The 17,928-nt window shown below is 36.6% G+C and overlaps 3 protein-coding genes across 5 annotated transcripts; 1 reads left to right on the forward strand and 2 right to left on the reverse strand.

The window, feature by feature from the left end:
• Positions 1-7,169: 7,169 nt before the first annotated feature.
• LOC145640735 (cold shock protein 2-like) lies at positions 7,170-7,634 on the reverse strand. Its single transcript, XM_081691963.1, has one exon. It carries the CDS (start codon positions 7,632-7,634, stop codon positions 7,170-7,172), a length of 465 nt encoding a protein of 154 aa, XP_081548089.1.
• Positions 7,635-11,693: 4,059 nt separating this feature from the next.
• On the forward strand, positions 11,694-15,575 carry LOC145639800 (uncharacterized). Of its 3 annotated transcripts, none has more exons than XM_081691130.1 (7): positions 11,694-11,874; positions 12,649-13,286; positions 13,373-13,447; positions 13,607-13,705; positions 13,956-14,148; positions 14,317-14,723; positions 15,101-15,575. In XM_081691130.1, the coding sequence occupies exons 1-7, from the start codon at positions 11,709-11,711 to the stop codon at positions 15,317-15,319; spliced, it is 1,797 nt and encodes a 598-aa protein (XP_081547256.1). In that variant the 5' UTR covers positions 11,694-11,708; the 3' UTR covers positions 15,320-15,575. The 3 variants fall into 3 exon arrangements, with proteins under 3 accessions (XP_081547256.1, XP_081547258.1, XP_081547259.1); XM_081691132.1 differs by having other exon boundaries at positions 12,649-13,268; XM_081691133.1 differs by having other exon boundaries at positions 11,736-11,874; positions 12,644-13,286.
• Positions 15,576-15,784: 209 nt separating this feature from the next.
• Positions 15,785-17,393, reverse strand: LOC145639801 (flavonol synthase/flavanone 3-hydroxylase-like). Its single transcript, XM_081691134.1, has 3 exons — positions 16,669-17,393; positions 16,246-16,573; positions 15,785-16,159 (listed from the first exon to the last, which is right to left on the reverse strand). The coding sequence occupies exons 1-3, from the start codon at positions 17,166-17,168 to the stop codon at positions 15,947-15,949; spliced, it is 1,041 nt and encodes a 346-aa protein (XP_081547260.1). The 5' UTR covers positions 17,169-17,393; the 3' UTR covers positions 15,785-15,946.
• Between the last annotated feature and the right edge of the window lie 535 nt (positions 17,394-17,928).

The following is a 17,928-nucleotide window of genomic DNA, read 5'->3' on the forward strand; positions in this document are numbered from 1 at the left end:
CGTTCTATCAACTTCACCAATAATCAGTGGTAAGCAAACTTTTTACTAAGGTTATGTTCTCTTCGACTTATTTTCAGTTCAGTTTAGTTCAATTCAATTCAGTTCCTAATTTCCTTCTTTCATAAAATATTCAGTTTAGTTCAGCTTTCATCAGTTCAACTTCAATCAATTCAGTACAGTTCAGTTTAGTTCAACTCGGTTCAATAAATCAGAACCGGTCCTAAGTGCTTTTATTTTACAAGTAAGGAGTACTAATTTTCTTTAGCGGAAAATCAAATTACACCGACTAACAAGTATATTTCATCAATTCATGATTCATCAGCTTTTATTTACTCGTAACATATACCACCTTGATATGTATTTTAAGAAAAATATTAAATTAAATATACGAATAAATTAATCAATTTGTTTACTTTTTCTAAGTATAAAAAAAATAGAGTAAGTATATGCAGTATTCTACTTATACGACCTTTTTTGATGAGTGGTCATAAATAATGGTAAAGGAAATAAATTTGTAAAGAAAATCAAGGTTAATTCTCATACTCCCTCCGTCCCTAAATTACATTTACACAAATTTTTGTATGTGGCTGGCCACACGGTGTGGCCAGCCACAATTTTTATTTTTTATTTGTTTTAAATACCACAACTCTTCTCTCTCCTTTTTTTCTTAGCTTCTTCTCCAAGCCAAATCACACATCACCAACAACCATATCTCTACTCCACACATTTTCTCTCTCCTCTTTTCTTAGCTTCTTCTTCAAGCCAAACCACACATCACCAACAACCATATCTTTACTCTACCCATTTTCTCTCTCCTCTTTGCTAAATTGCTACAATTAAAGCTCGAAATTGTAAAAATTGAGTGTCAAATTGTTGTGAAAAATTGTGATTAATTATCCTTAAGATCATGAACAACATTTGAAGTAGTGAAATCGATGAGAACCAAAGAAATTTGAGCTCCTTTTCTTCGTGGAATTTCAAATCGAACATTCTACGTCAAAAATTGTAGGGTGTTACTAGTTTGGTCAGGGGTTACTTGTAGGGTGTTACTGGTTTGGTCAGGGGTTACATGTAGGGTGTTACTGGTTTGGTCAGGGGTTACTTGTAGGGTGTTACTGGTTTTGGGCAGGGGTTACATGTTGGGTGTTACTGGTTTTGGTCAGGGGTTAGGTTACTTGTAGGGTGTTACTGGTTTGGTCAGGGGTTACTTGTAGAGTGTTACTGGTTTTGGTCGGGGTTACTTGTAGGGTGTTACTGGTTTGGTATGGGGCCTACAAGCAACCCTTTTTTTTTTTTTTTTGAAACCAACCTACAAGCAATCCTTGAATAAGTAACAAGTAACCATTGAATAAGTAATTCATACAAGTAACCTTTAAAGTAACTCATATAAGTAACCCTTGAATTAACCCATACAAGTAACTCCTAAAAAAAAAAGTACCCTTGAAAAAAAATATATAAGTAACTCCTGAAAAAAAAAAAAAATACAAGTAACCCCTGAAAATACAAGTAATCCTTGAATAACTAATCCATACAATTAACCCCTGAAAAAAAAATACAAGTAACTCCTGAAAAAAAAAATACAAGTAACCCTTGAAAAAAAAAATACAAGTAACTCCTGAAAAAAAAAAATACAAGTAACTCCTGAAAAAAAAAATACAAGTAACCTCGGAAAAAAAAATTACAAGTAACTCTTGAAAAAAAAAATACAAGTAACCCCTGGAAAATACAAGTAACCCTGACAAAACCAGTAACCCCGTTATGCGCGCGTCAAAATCCGTTATTTTTACTAACTTGGCAGCAGGCCACACGGTGTGGCCTGCTGCACCAAAAAAACTCTGTTACATTTATATACTTCTCTCTATTATGTGACGGAGGGAGTAGTACGTAATGCTAACTCTCCTCAATTTACCATAATTTCTGTAATAATAAATTTCATTCCCGCCTAATTAATACCTCCTCCCAAATGGTTATTGATGGTAATGAAAAATAAAATACTACCTCTGCTTCGCATTACTTATAACAAAGAAATATTTTATGTCTCACAGATAATACCCTTTTATTGCGAGTAGTGCGAGGTGGAGGTAGTATAATAAATCCACATCCTTGAAGATGATGTCGCATTACGACCAATTATTACCGGCTACCAAATGGGCATAGACGCATAGTAGTACTTTATACATATCTAGAAATAAACTTAGCTTGAAATTAATCATATTATCACCGTTATTGACATTTCGCGTATCATTACGAATATTATACTACCTCCGTTACATATTATTTGCAGCGATTAGACATATTTCCTCTCTATTTTATGTCAAATCGTTGTAAATGATATGTAACGGATGTCCTACATAAGCTAAATTGTGAATGTTACACCTTCCTTCCACAAATAAGTGAAGTGTCATTGTCAACGTAAAAAAGAGCTTAACTTTATTAAATTTGTGACAGGGCAAACCACTTTCAAGTGTTCGAATATCATATGTCTTCATCTGATGGTAATGCATTAAGCTTTGATGCTTTTTACTGATTGTCACATTCCATGTCCATTAAGTTCATTTGTAATCCTTTGTCAAAAAAAAAAAAAAAAAAAAGTTCATTTGTAATCACTTAAAAAATAAAATAAACTTATACTACATAAAAATAAGGAAATTTTAGATTTTAACACCACACAAAATCCCGAAAATGGTTTTTAACACCTCAAAAAAAAATTTTGATTTTAACACCACACAAACTAACAAAAAATGGGTATTACCACCACTTAACGGATTCCGTCCAAAAATTTCGTTAAGTGGGGTCCTCAGTGACACGTGTCACCATTTTAGTTGTTTAAAAAAAAATAAAAAAAAACTACCCCAGCCCCACCACCGCGCCACCACCGACCTACCCCTGCCCTCCCCGAAACCACCACCGGCCGCGACGCCTTCGCACCCCCAACCCAGCTGAACCCTCCCCCCCTTTCCCGCAATGGCTTCCCCCCCAAAAACGACCAAACCCAAAATCTCCCTTCCCAATACGGTTGCGATTCCGGCCACAAATGGCTGAAATCGGCCGGTTTTGGGGTTGAGTTGCCTTAACCGGCAATCATCATGACCGTATTAGGGAAGGAGGGTTTTGGGTTAAGTAATTTTTGGGGGCGAAGCGGTTGCGGGAAAGGGAGGGGGAGGGTTCAGCTGGGTTGGGTGAGCGAAGGCGTCGCTGGTGGTAGTTTTTGGGAGGGCAAGGGTGGGTCGGTGGTTAGGCGGTGGTAGTTTTTGGGAGGGCAAGGGTGGGTCGGTGGTTAGGCGGTGGTGGTGCAGTGGCGGGGCTGAGGTGGCTAGGTAGTTTTAGGTCTTTTTATTTTTTTTTTATTTTTTGGCTAATAAGAAAGTGACACGTGGCACTTAACTGGTTCCGTTTAGGAATCCGTAAAGTGGTGGTAATACCCATTTTTTGTGCGGTGTTAAAATCAATTTTTTTTATGGAGGTGTTAAAAACCATTTTCGGGTTTTTATGTGGTGTTAAAATCTAAAATAACCTAAAAATAAATAGAGTTTTTTCAGTGCGGCAAGCCACAAGGTGCTGCAGGGGTTACTTGTATTTTAGAGTTACTTGTATGAGTTATTTGTATTTCGGAGTTACTTGTATGGGTTACTTGTAGGGTACTACGAAACTTGTATTATGAGGTTACTTGTATGAGTTACTTATATCGTGGGATTACTTGTATGAGTAACTTGTAGGTGTTACTTGTCTTATGAGTAACTCCTATAATAAGTAACTCCAGACCAAAACTCCATACCAAACCAGCAACACCTTACAAGTAACCCCTAACCAAAACTAGTAACACCTACACAAGTAACCCTAGAATATAAGTAAGACCTACAAGCTAAGTAACCCCTGACAAAAGTAAGTGAAGTAACCTCTGACAAAATCAGTAATATCCTACAAGTAAGTGAAGTAACCCCTGATTAAAACCAGTAACACCCATACAAGTAACCCTAGAATACAAGTAACACATACAAGTAACCCCTGACAAAACCAGTAACACCTTACAAGTATCCCATGCCGCACCATGTGGCCAGCCGCTTATAAAATTTGTAAAAAATAAATAAATAATACTTGGCACAAATTAGGTAGTTTGATAACACTACAATAATGCAATATAATTAATTGTAACTTGGATTAGTTATATAGGAACATATATGCACGAAAATCAGTTCATCGAGTGGTAAAATGTAAATAAATCAATAATTTTTAAATTAAAAATAGACCCTAAATATATTGATTAATTACGAAAATAATGGTTTCAACTCTTTCAAAAAAAAAAAAAGAATAATGGTTTCAACCGTAACATGGCAAATCAGGAATACCGCAATACAACCCATACTGAATTAGTGAATTGTTGCTACTAGAGTAAGAAGATGAAGTGAATTTGAAAATTTTAAGGTTTTATGCAATAATGCATAACTATAAGAAAATATGGGCTTAATAAGTTAATAACACTGGCCCAACATTAGATGGATATTTGTTTATAGAGATGAAGCAAGTTATGGGCAACTTACAAATTGGATTTTAGACTCAAATATAATATGAACATTTTGCTACCAAACTAAATCAGGTACTCAGGCCTAACCATGCAATTGGTCTAAGGTGCACCCTTGTGCACCTTAGATAGGTGTAACAGCAGCCCAAAAGCCCAATTACACACAACCCAATTAAAAAAGGCCCTAAAACTAAAAAAAAAACACGGTAATTACAATATACTCACTCACACCCAATACACACACTGACACCCAATACATGTAACGTCACTTTCAAACTCAAAACTCTTCTTCTATATGATTTTCTCTCTCCCCTCTTTTTCACTTTCTCTCTCCTCTATTTCATTTTCTCTCACTAAAAAACTGCAAAAACATCAATGGACATTAAAGAAGAGATGCAAAATCAAAAGGATCTTCCCTAAAAAAAGACAATTTTATGTAAATTTCACTTAAGTTTGTTTGAATTATATGATTATCACTTAATTTTGTTTGAAATTGTTCGAAATTTTTTATTGGAATTGTAAAAAAAAAATAGTGAAACCAAAGGGATACTTATGTTCACATTTTAAAGTTCATATGTTCAGATTTTGAATCTATTTATAAACTTTCTGAAATGCATATATTCACTTTCTAAATCCATATGTTCATATTTTTTACGTATATGTTCACCTTCTGAAATGCTTAATTATGTTCATACGCATTCAAAAATGAACCAATGCATATGTTCATATATTTGAATGCTTATGTAAACATTCTGAAATCCATATATTCATAATTTTTATGTATATGTTCACCTTCTGAAATGCTTATGTTCACGCGCATTCAAAAAATGAACCAATAATGCATATGTTCATATTTTGAATATATATTCAATTTCTAATATGTGTATATTCATATTTTTAATGCATGTTCATATTTTTTTAATACTTATAATGTGTATCTTTCATAATCATTTTATTTTTTATTTCTTCAATTTTCTTATGTTCATAATTAAAGGTCGTAAATTCAATTCAAATGAATTACATGTTCACAAACCTAATCGAATTGATCAAAATTCATTACAAAATCACCACATAATAAATCGAAATTCATACATAGATCAAATTGATATAAATTTAACAAAATACAATTGCAATAATTGAATAAAACCTTTAAAAAAAACTAAAATGAACACGTACAAAAATGAACATGATAAACAAAGTTATAAACAATTAGTATATTAAAAATGAACATGATTTTCATATTCAAATAGTTAAAATTCATTGTTTATAATAAAAATGTTCATTTTTTTGTAGTAAAATGTTCATGTTTCATGTACTAATGTTCATTTTGTAATAAATGTTCATTTTAAATTATTACATGTTCATTTTTCTTACATAAATTATACAAATATTCTTTTATAATTATTCCAACTCAAAAAATTGATTATATATCTTAAATCTAATCCTGACTCATCATAGATAAAATAATTACTGATCTATGATTGATTAAGAATAAAAACAAAAAATATATATAAAAAAAAAGAAAAAAGAAAAGAGGAGAGAGAAAATAAAATAAAACCCACCTTCTTCTCCATTAGTTCTCTAAAACTCAAAATCATTTCACAAAATGACGAAGGGATGAAGATCATTGTAATTATATCATCATTATTGCAAATTTTTTATCAAGAACAATCTTCAACAACATTCGTGGTTGGATTTGATGAATCATTTGAAATAAAAAAAAAAAAAGGAAGGAGAAAAAACAGAGTTAAAGAAAATTATAATGGAATTTATGATCGAAAATTTTGATGAGAATTAAGAAAGAAAAGAGAAAAGATAGAATTGGGAAGAAGGAAACTAAAATTTTTTTAAAAAAGAAACAAACTAATGCGGGAAAAACATTTTGTATGATTTGAGTTTGGGCTGCGTTTCATCCATAAATTCATGTGTTTCATGCTGTTGCACCTACATTAGGGACAAGAGGTTACACCTAAGAATATGCCCTAACCATGAACATTATTGCGGTGTAAATTTAGCCATGAAGTTCGCACCAATTAATTAACATACATTGGGTTCAAACAATAAAGACCGTTACTGCCAACAAACATTGTTCTAATTTCTAGATTTTTTCACATGATATCTATCGTATTAGAGTGAAAAAAATAAAGGAAACTAACACAACAAAGCCGACTAAAAATACATGAAATATAGCTCAAACACACAAGCACAACATGATGTCACATACTCACATAATCTAAGGATTACTCTTAACAATTTTGGCACGGTGTATAACTAGTGGATGGGCTACCCCCAAGGCACAAAAGGAATTCAAAGTCTGATTTTAGATATCTAATATCTTAAAACATGATTGCTTTACGTAATTTTTCGCTTACAACATTGTCTGAACATCATGTATTTAACTCTCTTACTCATTAAAATATAATGATCACTTCAAGTGCCTACAAATTAAAATACGGACTATAAATATGCAGTGTCATTCAAGAATATATACTTACAAATGATGGATTAAAAACCATAAGAATATGTACTACTGTAGAATAAAACAAGGCGCAGAAGTGGAAGAAGACGAGACCCATTCAACCTATACAGTTATTACAGTATAATGAGTCTGCAAATATACAATACGAGTATATTGTTGAAGAAAAAGAGATCAACTGGGACAATCCCTGGCAAAATGACCTTCCTCTCCGCAGTTGAAGCAGTCCGCTCTCCCTTTACTCCCAGCACCACGGCCACGGCCACGGCCACGACCACGACCACGAGAGCCATCAAATCCCCGACCCCCTCCAGGCTCAGCATGAGCAGGAGCAGGAGCAGCATAGCAATCCCTAGCAAAATGGCCCAATCCGGCACAGTTATAACACTCCACAACACCAGCGTGGCGGCGTCTTCCTAGAGGGACCACGTCGATAGCTCTGGTTCTGCCATCTTCCAGCTGAAAGTCAACCCGTTGACCGTCGTAAAGAGTACGAAATCCGTCGAATCGGATGGAAGTCTGGTGAACGAAGAGATCTTCCAATTGGGAAGTTGAATCGCTGATGTCGGGGGTAATGAACCCGAACCCTTTCCAGCCATTGAACCACTTAACCGTTCCTCTAAACCTCTTATCTGCCATTCTCTCTTTCTTTCTAACTTATTAACAAATGGTTGATATTCATTCTCTAGCTTTGTACACTGATTAACTTATTATATTAGTGGACTTATTATGTGAGATCATGATTGAGACACCTCTCTTGACGCTGTGTGGAAGGACGAGCCCATGAATTGATCACACAATCAGATATTTAGATTTGATCGATATCCCCTTAATTAGCTATGCTCTCAATCAGATCAATAATGCTTAATTATCATATAATTTTTTTGTGTGTTTTAGTCTATATAGATTATAGAGCCTCAAACATATAACATACTACAAGTACGTACTAGTCTACTTACCACGTACCATGTAGTATGTTGAGACTAGAATAATCTAATGGACATCTATCTATCTATATTCTATAGCCTTTTATGACTCTTATATTGATATAATTATGATTCCTAAATCAATAACAATATTTGGAGTAACGAGCTGAGTCAAGTGTTGTTAATGTATGGCTGATATCTACGTACCCTCCTTACTCGAGGCAAATTAAAGCTAGCCACTTGATCGATTGGATTACCATTTTCTAGATAGCCACATCGTCGGTGCATGTTAGCATCACCATCCTATTCCTTACTTTTCAAATACATACAGTAAATATGTATCAGTGGCTCCTACAAAATTCAAATTAGGACCATAAATCTTAGTGGTTACAAAAATTCATAGGAAGTACTATTACAATTTTAGTGCTGGCAAAATTCATATAAATCTCAGCGGTGGCAAAATCTCTATTTTTTTTTTTTTTTTTTTTTTTTTTTTTGTGTGTGTGAATTTAAAATTTGAACTAAATTTGTCTAAACTGATAAAATAAATAAGATAAAACAAACACACCCTTAATATAAACATAAAGTCTTATACTACGTATGTGGCTAGCCATGGCCGTGTAGCCAGCCACTATAGGGCTTACTTCTCTAGTGTAACGGGGGCTACTTAGTCAGTGTTAAAGGGGTTATTTCGTCATTGTTATAGAGTTACTCACACTACAAGAAAACAACTTAATTATGACCGAAAAATTCCGTCGGAAACACCCTGTTTTCCATTGGAAATCGTGTTTCCGACGGAATTCCGATCCGTCGGAACGTGTCGTCGTAATAGTGTTCATCGGAAAATCGACCTTTTCCGACGGAAATTCCGACGGATTTTAGCATTGGAAGAGGTTTTCAAGGTTCGGAAATTTCCGACAGAAAATGATTCCGTTGGAAATTTCCGACGGAAAAATCCTTTTAAAAAAAACAAAAAAAAGCCCGCACCACCCCCACCACCGGCCATCAGCCCCCACCGCTAAACCGCCACCTCCACCGCAACAAATTAAATACAAAAACTCCTCAAATATTCCCCACAACCACCACCGGCCACCCTAAGCGAACCACCACCGACCACCTAAACCAAAACGAACCCAGATCCACCCACCAACACCTAAAACCAACCCTCACCCACCCACCTAAAACCGACCAGACACGCCACACACCTACACCAAATCCACCTAACCCCAATGGCCAAACCCTGACCAAAACTAACCAAAACCCCACCACCCAAACCTAAACCCAAACCCTGACCTAGATCTACACCACCCCGCCACCGACAAGTCCACCGCAATTCATTATAAAATTTTTAAAAAAATCTCAAAAAACAAAAATAAGTAAGAAAAAGGAAAAATTCACTTTAATAATCCCAACAATGGGCGATTTACCTACAATAATCCCAACTATCGTTTATTCTACAATAATCCCAACTATGCCCAGAGTTTTCCTCTACCAGTCCCAAAAACCGGTTACCTGCTAAAAGGGTAAACTTTTTTTTTTAAAAAAAAACAACACATGTCATAACATTATTGGCTTAATATACAAAAAAATAAAATAAAAAGAAAAAAAAAATATCAAAAATTATCCCAGCCACCCCCTTCTCCCTTCAGCCACCTTACACCCACCGTGAAACCCAAGACCATGGCGGCTCTACCTTTTTTCTTCGCCCTACACCGCGGCTCCGCCGCCTCCACCGTCGCCTATCCCCTCCGACCAACCGCAACAGCGCAGCCCCACCCGATTGACCCGAAGAACACCCACGAAACTCCTTCTTTCTCTCTCCTCCGCTGACGAACACCCACGATTCCACGAACACCCACGATTCCACGACCACCTACGCTGACGAACACCCACCGAAATCTCAACGTCGACCTCATCTTCAACCTCCAGACCCAATCCACGCCTGTGACGACCTTTTAGGTGGGCGAATTCGAGGTTGGGCTCTCGTTTTGGGGGTCGGGGAGGGTTGGTTGGGCGGTTTCAGGGGTTGGGGGTGGGTGGTAGCTAGAGGCCGGCCGACCATTTTCGGTGGTTGGCCGGCCAATTCCCGGCGATCGAGGGTTGTGGTAAGGGTTCCGGTGAGTTTGGGGGTGGGGGAGAGAGTGGCTGCCACTTTGGAGGTGGTGGTTGGGCTGCCAGATTTATTTTTTTGGTTTTTTTTTTTTATTTTTTTTTTATTTTTTACTTAAATTTTTTTTGGAACCACTCACACACTGACACGTGTCAAACAACCTACAATAATAGGTTGTTGACTTTTGTTGACCGGTTTGGGACTGGTGGAGGAAAACTGACCTAATAGTTGGGATTACTGTAGAATAAACGATAGTTGGGATTATTGTAGGTAAATCGCCCATAGTTGGGATTATTAAAGTGTATTTTTCCTAAGAAAAAAGGTACATACCTTGAATTTCACCCAAAAAACCCCAAAATTGGCTCGAATTTGGGTTTTAAAGGTCAAATTCGACCATGAAAACTCTATCAAATTCGACCATGAAAACTCTAGATCTAGAAATTGACATGAAAAACCATTAATTTCTAGAAATTGGCGAGAATTCGACTTGAACACCACCAACCAAACTCACCGGCGTCTTGAACATTAACACCACCAACAAAACTCGTCGGCGTCATGAACACCACCTACCAAGAACAAAAGAGAGAAAGAGAAGAGGAGAGGCCGACAATGGGGAAAAAGAGAAGAGGAAGGAGAGAGAAGAAGAGGAGAGAGGAAAACGAGAAGGAGAGGAAGCGGAGAGAGAAGAAGAGCTAAGAAGAGGAAGTAGAGAGAAGAAGAGGAGAGCGGCGCATCAGGGTTTAGGGAGAAGGAGGAGAAAAGGAGAGGGGGAAAGAGAGTGGAACCGTCATACTCTGTATTTTAGGTTTTCTTTAAAGGAATTTTTTAAATTTTTTTTTTGAAATTAATTTCCGTCGGAACTTTTCGACGGAATTAAAATCCGTCGGAAATGGTACTGTACGACGGAAAATTCCGTTGCAAAAGTCGAAATTTCCGACGGAATTTTAGAATTCGTCGGAATTATCCGACGGAATAAAAATTGGTCAAGAAGGGTTGTAATATAAAAATTGGTCACAATATAAAATTCTTAATTCCTAACATGTAAATTGAAGAATATTCTCTTTGTTCCATTATAATTGACATATTTTAACTTTTTTCATTGTTCATTTAAATACTTTAATTATAACTTCTTTTTTTTTTTTTGACAACGGAATAATTATAACTTTTGAATTACAAGTATATGAAAACAACCTTTGAGTAATTAGTCTATAACTTTTAAACCCAAATATTAAAAAGACTAATTAAAAAATTATTCTGTAATATTTAGTACCCACTTTGTTTTTGGTATATGTATAGATGGTGAAACTCTAACAAGTAATATGGAACGGATGGAGTAAAATTTCTGGATCACGGTCCAATACGGTGTAATGTGTATAGATTGAACAATGAAGAATGAACAATTGAACATCCCACCAATTTGATGTTGGTGTAGTAGTGATCAGGACTAAAATTGGTAGGAAGGACTCGTATTTGATCCCCCACAACAACGATGGGGAGAGGACTGGAACTTAACCATTTAAAACTGATCCTCAAATCCGAATTAGCCCTTAGGGTAAATCAGATGGAACACCAAACAAACCAAATAAAAAAAAAAATTGAACACCCCCTAATTACTGGGCCTAGGTGCAACTGTTCAAGGCAAGTAAAAGGAAAAAAAAGGGTAAAAGTCAACCGTGAATGTGGGTTGGCAAAAATCCCATATGCCTCACGGGGGATTGGTGTTGGATGCAGGATTCCTTCTCTATCTCTCTATCGTTGGATTCTGTCATCCTCCTTGTTGAATTTTCTCTGTCATCAACGCAACTTCACCTCGTTCCTCAGTTTCAAGAGTTGCAATTCAATGGTAAACTTCCTCTCTTCTTTCTTTCTTAATTTCTGGCGCTTTTGCTTTTCTCTCTTATTTGATTTGCTATTCCTGTTAATCAATTGATTTTATCTCCACTGTTGTATTTTTAACTTTTTAATAGGCTGGATAAATTAATTGTTCCTGAGTTTTCACTTTTTGCCTTGTTAATGGAGGACACATCTTCCATTTTGTCTTTTTTCCTTTTTCCAACTCCTCTATTTTATCACCTATAAAGTAATATTATTAAATCAATCCTTAATAAACTTGTTAATTTGCCTCAATTATCAATTTTTTTTTTTATTTTTGTGAAATGCTGACCTACATAGTACATACTCTCTCACTAATTTCTTTCTTTCTAATCATGTAATGTAATACGGAGTTTGAGCTTTACTTACCAATACCCAGTCTTGTTGATAATTTGATAATTTATGAATTTGTCACTATTTTCCTGGAGTATACTATTGCTTAAAAGTCGTACATGTATGATGTATGTTTATTGTTTTCAACTGACTATTACAACTAATAACAGATAAGTTATGCTACCTGCTTCATGATTATTAGATGATTTCCAGCTGATTAATGCTATAGAATAACTATCCAAATCTTGTCATCTCTATCGTTCTCTTTTTTGTCTGTTTTACATCTTGATGATTGTTCATGCTATTATTCTAATGAACTATTACTAAATAATGAGGAAACAAGTTGGGTCAGATACTAAACCTTGGTCAAGGATACTAAAACCTGATGATTTTCTTCCTGCTTCTAGTGAAGCTGTCTACGGACCAATGGCTGCTGTTGAATCTGACAAGATCAGTGCAGAACACGTAACTATCGATTCACAAGCAACGCATAGTGCTTCTCTGGGACGAACTGACAGTTCCAGTTCATCGGTTGGAGGCCTTTCTTTTAGTTTGCCTGCTGGATTTACCTCACATTCAAATGATAATCTTTCTCCAGCAGAACTTGGAGACCAGGCACTTGATGTTAACAGACATCACTTGGCTAGTGATCTCCCATTGTCTGTTGAAAATGGACTTGCTCCCAGTCAGCTGACCCGTGGTGATTCAATAGCTCAAGCAAGCAGCAGTGGTGCCTCACTGCGAAGATTATTTAGCCTGTCAGGTGCTTCTCGCCCTTATCTGGACGAGGATGTAGAAAACGAATCTGTTTCATTGGCTGGGGATATTGGAGATAGGATAGTTAGCAGAAGAGGAAGTCAGAGGCAATCATCCATGGAACAAGGGATCGCTTTTCCAAATGCAGAAGAATTATTGAATTCATATGGCTTTTGGTCTCATAATCAAACCACAAACACCATATCTCCAGTATCACCATTGGTTTCTGAAATAATAACTCCACCCTCCACAAGTGCTCTCTTGCACAAGAAGCAAGTAAGCTCACGTTTAGATGTAGGGCTACCCCTTTTGCTTGAATCATTGTATAATGTGAGTGGTTCATTTGCTTTAACTTCACATTGTGCGTTATTTGATTACAGGAGAAGAAGGAGCTGCCACCATTTTTTGAATATTGTGCCTACCTCATACATTTGGCTGTCTTTGGAATTCTTGGGGTAAGAACTTTTATTGTCATCCATGATTTTTAGAAATCGCAGTGAGGAGAACTTTTTGCAGTTTTCTGTATTTCTCAAATCTCACTATGTAATAACTCCAGGCTTTTGCAAGTTGGGATTGTAACTTGAGTCTTGACTTAGCAATATCTGATCTCGCAGGTCCTTACCAGGTTTCTACTACAGAAACTGTTTGGCTCTAGTGTTATAGGTGTGACGAGTGACAAGAGCATCCTATATCTTGATCTACCATCTAACATGGTATTATTCTTTTTCTAATCAAATTGCCTAACATGATAGATTTACCTTTCGATTCGATTCACTAGATGTGTAGAATTGAAGAAGTAACCAACTTTCAGGTGTGCAAGCTCCTGAGAAGGTTCTAGTTTTCTCTTTTATGCATCTTCAAATTTCCTAAACAACTGCTTCTCAAAAAATGGTTCTTTTGCCTCTTCAAGCAAAGATAATAGGACTGGTTATGTTTTCTTACAGAACTTTGGGCATATTGCAGGTGGGTTCATTTTTAATGGGATGGTTTGGAATAGTATTCAAAGGCAATATATCACAAATGTCAGATTACCTTGCAGTTGGACTTTCCACTGGTTATCTCGGAAGCCTTACCACCTTCAGTGGTTGGAATCAGAAAATGCTCGATCTTAGTGTCAATGGGCATTGGGTATTCGCTGTACTAGGCTTTCTCATAGGTAATTGTTTTTTTATGGCAATACTTGTAAGTTGTGATCTTTGTGGTATATTTACTATAGTCATGGCTTTGTTAATTGTAACCTTTCTTTGTAAATATTTTTTCAGCAAGTACATTGAAGTTTCATCATCTATTATCTCAGTATATCCTCACCTTTTGCTAATTGCAGGGTTGTTTCTTGCTGCTTATTCTATTATTATTGGAATCGAGACAGCTAAGGGTTTTAGGTGGCTTCTTGAAAGGACTGGAAAGAATTCAAGCTTCAGCAAGTTGAGGGTAAATAACTTTAAGAGTCACTTGATAGTTCTATCAGTATTGATGTTGGTGTGGGTTGGTTTGTGGACCACAAGTGGGATCTTGGAGAACAAAGAATTTAAAAATGGTGGCAGTGGTGCTCAACTTTGGTTGGGATGCCTTGTCGGTCCTTTCGGGGTTTGGTTGAGGTGGTGGCTTGCTCGATTCAATGGACGTGGATTGGGGAAAGCAGGAAGGTGGAAATGGCTCCCATTTGGGACATTGGCTGCTAATGTGTCCGCAGCATGCGTGATGGCAGCTCTTGCTACGGTGAAAAAAGCGGTGAGATGCTTACTTTGCTTGCTTTTTTCTATTTGCTCGTACAATCATAATAGTGGGCTTGGTTGATGTGCCTTTAAGGCCTATTGCAGGCAATTGTGGTTGCTTTAAGTACACTCAAAATTAGATACATGGTTGCCTCATTAGATATTTGTTAGCATCAATTGCCTCGTTGCTTAATCTCTTAATCCGTTTTGACATTTTGTGGCTGCTCTTGATCTTGGCTAAACACTTGCAATCTTGCATACCTTTGTTGTTGAATTTGAGTTCATGAAATTTTCAGTTTTATAGAAGTATGTGCTCAATGCTTTAGAAGTATTGCTTAACTTTATTGGTAATCCTTTAGCTGAGTATCTGAAAGTTTTGTGTAATTGGTGTAGGTCAATACAAAGGATTGTGACACAGTTTCCTCAGGGATACAATTTGGCCTCCTGGGATGCCTAAGTACTGTCTCCACATTCATGGCCGAATATAATGCAATGAGAGAGAGTAGTCATCCTTGGAGGGCATACGTATATGCATTGATCACCCTCCTGATATCATTTGGCTTGGGAACCTTGATATACTCAGTACCGGTGTGGACATTGGGGTACAATTAGAGCCTGAGATTATTTTTTTTAGTATTATTGAAATTTAAGTTCATCACAAAAATACACAATAGACGGTGCTAGTTTCATGTTGGGAAGGCAAGTTTCATCAGCTGATGCATATATATAGTTAGATACAAATAATACATCAGAACTCTGATTATCAGTGATCAGTGTCTTCTGTATATGAGATCTAGACACAGAACATGTTCTGATGTATTAAAATAGACAAAAAAAAAATGCTGTAATTTATGATCCTTTCTAATTACTGTCAGCAGTTTACTTTGACTTAGTTCCATTGACAGATTTTTTGTTAATCCATCAAAGAGCACACATTGGTCCTTTTGTTACTTCTCAGCCGTGTCACCCCTAGGAGCATAAACATTAGACAAAGTTCTGCTAGAAATTTTGGCCCCTGTATTATGATCATTCTGAAAATGAAGTGTTTTCTGTCAATGGAGCCAATTTGGTTTGCAGTGAAAGCAATGAGTTTATTCAGAAAGCAAATCATAGGCTAAATTGCCAGGATACAAAATGAAATTTCTCTTAAGAAAAAAAAAAAAATAGTAAAAAAGATGCAGGAATTGTAAAAGGTAGTTTATAGCAGATGAACCAGCTAGCTCAAACTCATATTATCTATCACTGAGGGAGCTTGTTAAGTTTACAATATTTGTAATCAGCAAACTTCTTAGTCTTATATTTGGCCGGATTGTTTTCGGTGATGAGCTCCGGGACAGGCCCCACCTCGTGGTGTGGTGGGGGCTCAATGAAGACGGGCCATGACATCCTTGTTTTTTCTTTGTTGACAGTTGTTCTGTGAAGCACTGCCTTGTATTTTCCATTGCTAAGAACCTGTGATTACATTCATGGTAAGGCCTAAAGGTAAGAAAATGAGCGGACTCTACAAGAGAGTAAAAAGAAGAGTTAGCAGAGAGTACCTCAAGTTGGTCACCTATGTGGATGATGAGGGCATTAGGAATGTAGCGGACATTGTACCAAAGACCATCCCTACAAACTTGAAGGCCGGCTACATCATTGGGAACAAGTATAGTAAGTAAACTCAAATCGGTGTGAGCTGGCACTCCAAGTGCTAATTCAGGGCGAGGACATGGTGGATAGTAATTGATCTTAGCCAGATACACCATTTCATCACCACCTCCTCCCTCTCTTATCTTATGCTCTTGCAAACCCAGTCCCTTTGACCAGCATTTCATTAGCTTCTCTGTTACCCCTATCAAGTATTTCGCGTACTCTTCATTGGCCTTCCTGTTTGGTTGGTTCCATGTTTGAGAAATAATGAATACTCGAGTCAAGAAGCTAAGAATGATAGCATATTAAAAAAGAAGAACATACATATATACCTGTAAGATGGAGGATTCTTAGGCCAAAAATGGAAGTTGATAGCAGAGGGAGGCCAAATGTTGTGGAACAAATGATCAACCCAAGGCCTAACAGTATCAATATTCTTACCAAGCTTGTTGCTGTAACCTTCACTACCCTTATAACCAGGTGGTGGTTTTGAATAGACTTCCTTCTCTTCCTGGGGAAGCTCAAAGAAATCCCTGCCCGCCTTTTGCAGATCCTGAATTACTTGTGTAGGAATCCCATGATTTACGACTTGGAATAAACCCCATTCTTCACTGGCCTTTGAAATCAGATCAACCAGTTCATCTTCGTTGGCCTCGCTCAGATCAATGGTTGGCACTTCAAGTTCAGTACCATGCACCGTTGTTATTGCTGGCTGCTCGTTCTCTGACCTTATGAACTCCTTTGGAATGCTGCTCTCTTCTATTATTCTACTGCTATTACTATTGTTGTTATTGAACTTTAAGGCTATGTTTTGCACTTTTTCTACCTCCATTATTAACCTCAGCTCGCTCTAATTAGTAATTAATCAGATGTTTTTCTCTTCGCTTGTAATCACTAGGCTAGCTAATACAACATGCAACTCCCTTTCAAAGAAGAGTAACAGTAGAAGGTTGGAGATATTATAATAATGCAAGTCATGCAGAAAAGATGAAGCCGTTATATAGCCATATTTAGCGCAACTAACCCCGATACTAAAGTTTCAAAAAAGATAGTAAATGGTCTGATGTTTAACAAAGCTAATTTAACGACACTACTGCGCAAGAGGACAACAGAGTGACGTGGGTGAATGTGGTTCACTCTATAGATGTTACCAACCTAGATACACACATCTTACAATTTGCCCTGGCCCCTCATTAATACAACCCCTATTAATTCATGTACACTATGTCACCACTGAATACAAGTGTACACTTGTCTTGTAGATCAGACCTTGGAATACGTAGTACTCCGTATAGTATTATTCTTTCTACTTAACTTATTTTAGAAAGAGATAGTAAAATCTACTGTTTGAATTTTCATATGTGAGGACTGGAGAGTCTCTAATCGATTGATTTGTAGTTTGAAATTCTACTATTAGTAAATAATCTCCATTTGATCTTTTCCTTGTCAATTCAAGTTGTATATACTTGTGTAGATATATCATACTGTATACAAACATATCATTCATTTCCGGCATCTCGCCAACAATTATAACTTTTTTTATGGCCTATTGAATGATTGATAGAAACTTAAAATTGTTAACAAGATTAAGT

The sequence above is a fragment of the Chenopodium album genome, chromosome 7 (assembly GCF_948465745.1).
Source record: "Chenopodium album chromosome 7, dcCheAlbu1.1, whole genome shotgun sequence".
Classification (NCBI taxonomy): domain Eukaryota; kingdom Viridiplantae; phylum Streptophyta; class Magnoliopsida; order Caryophyllales; family Amaranthaceae; genus Chenopodium; species Chenopodium album.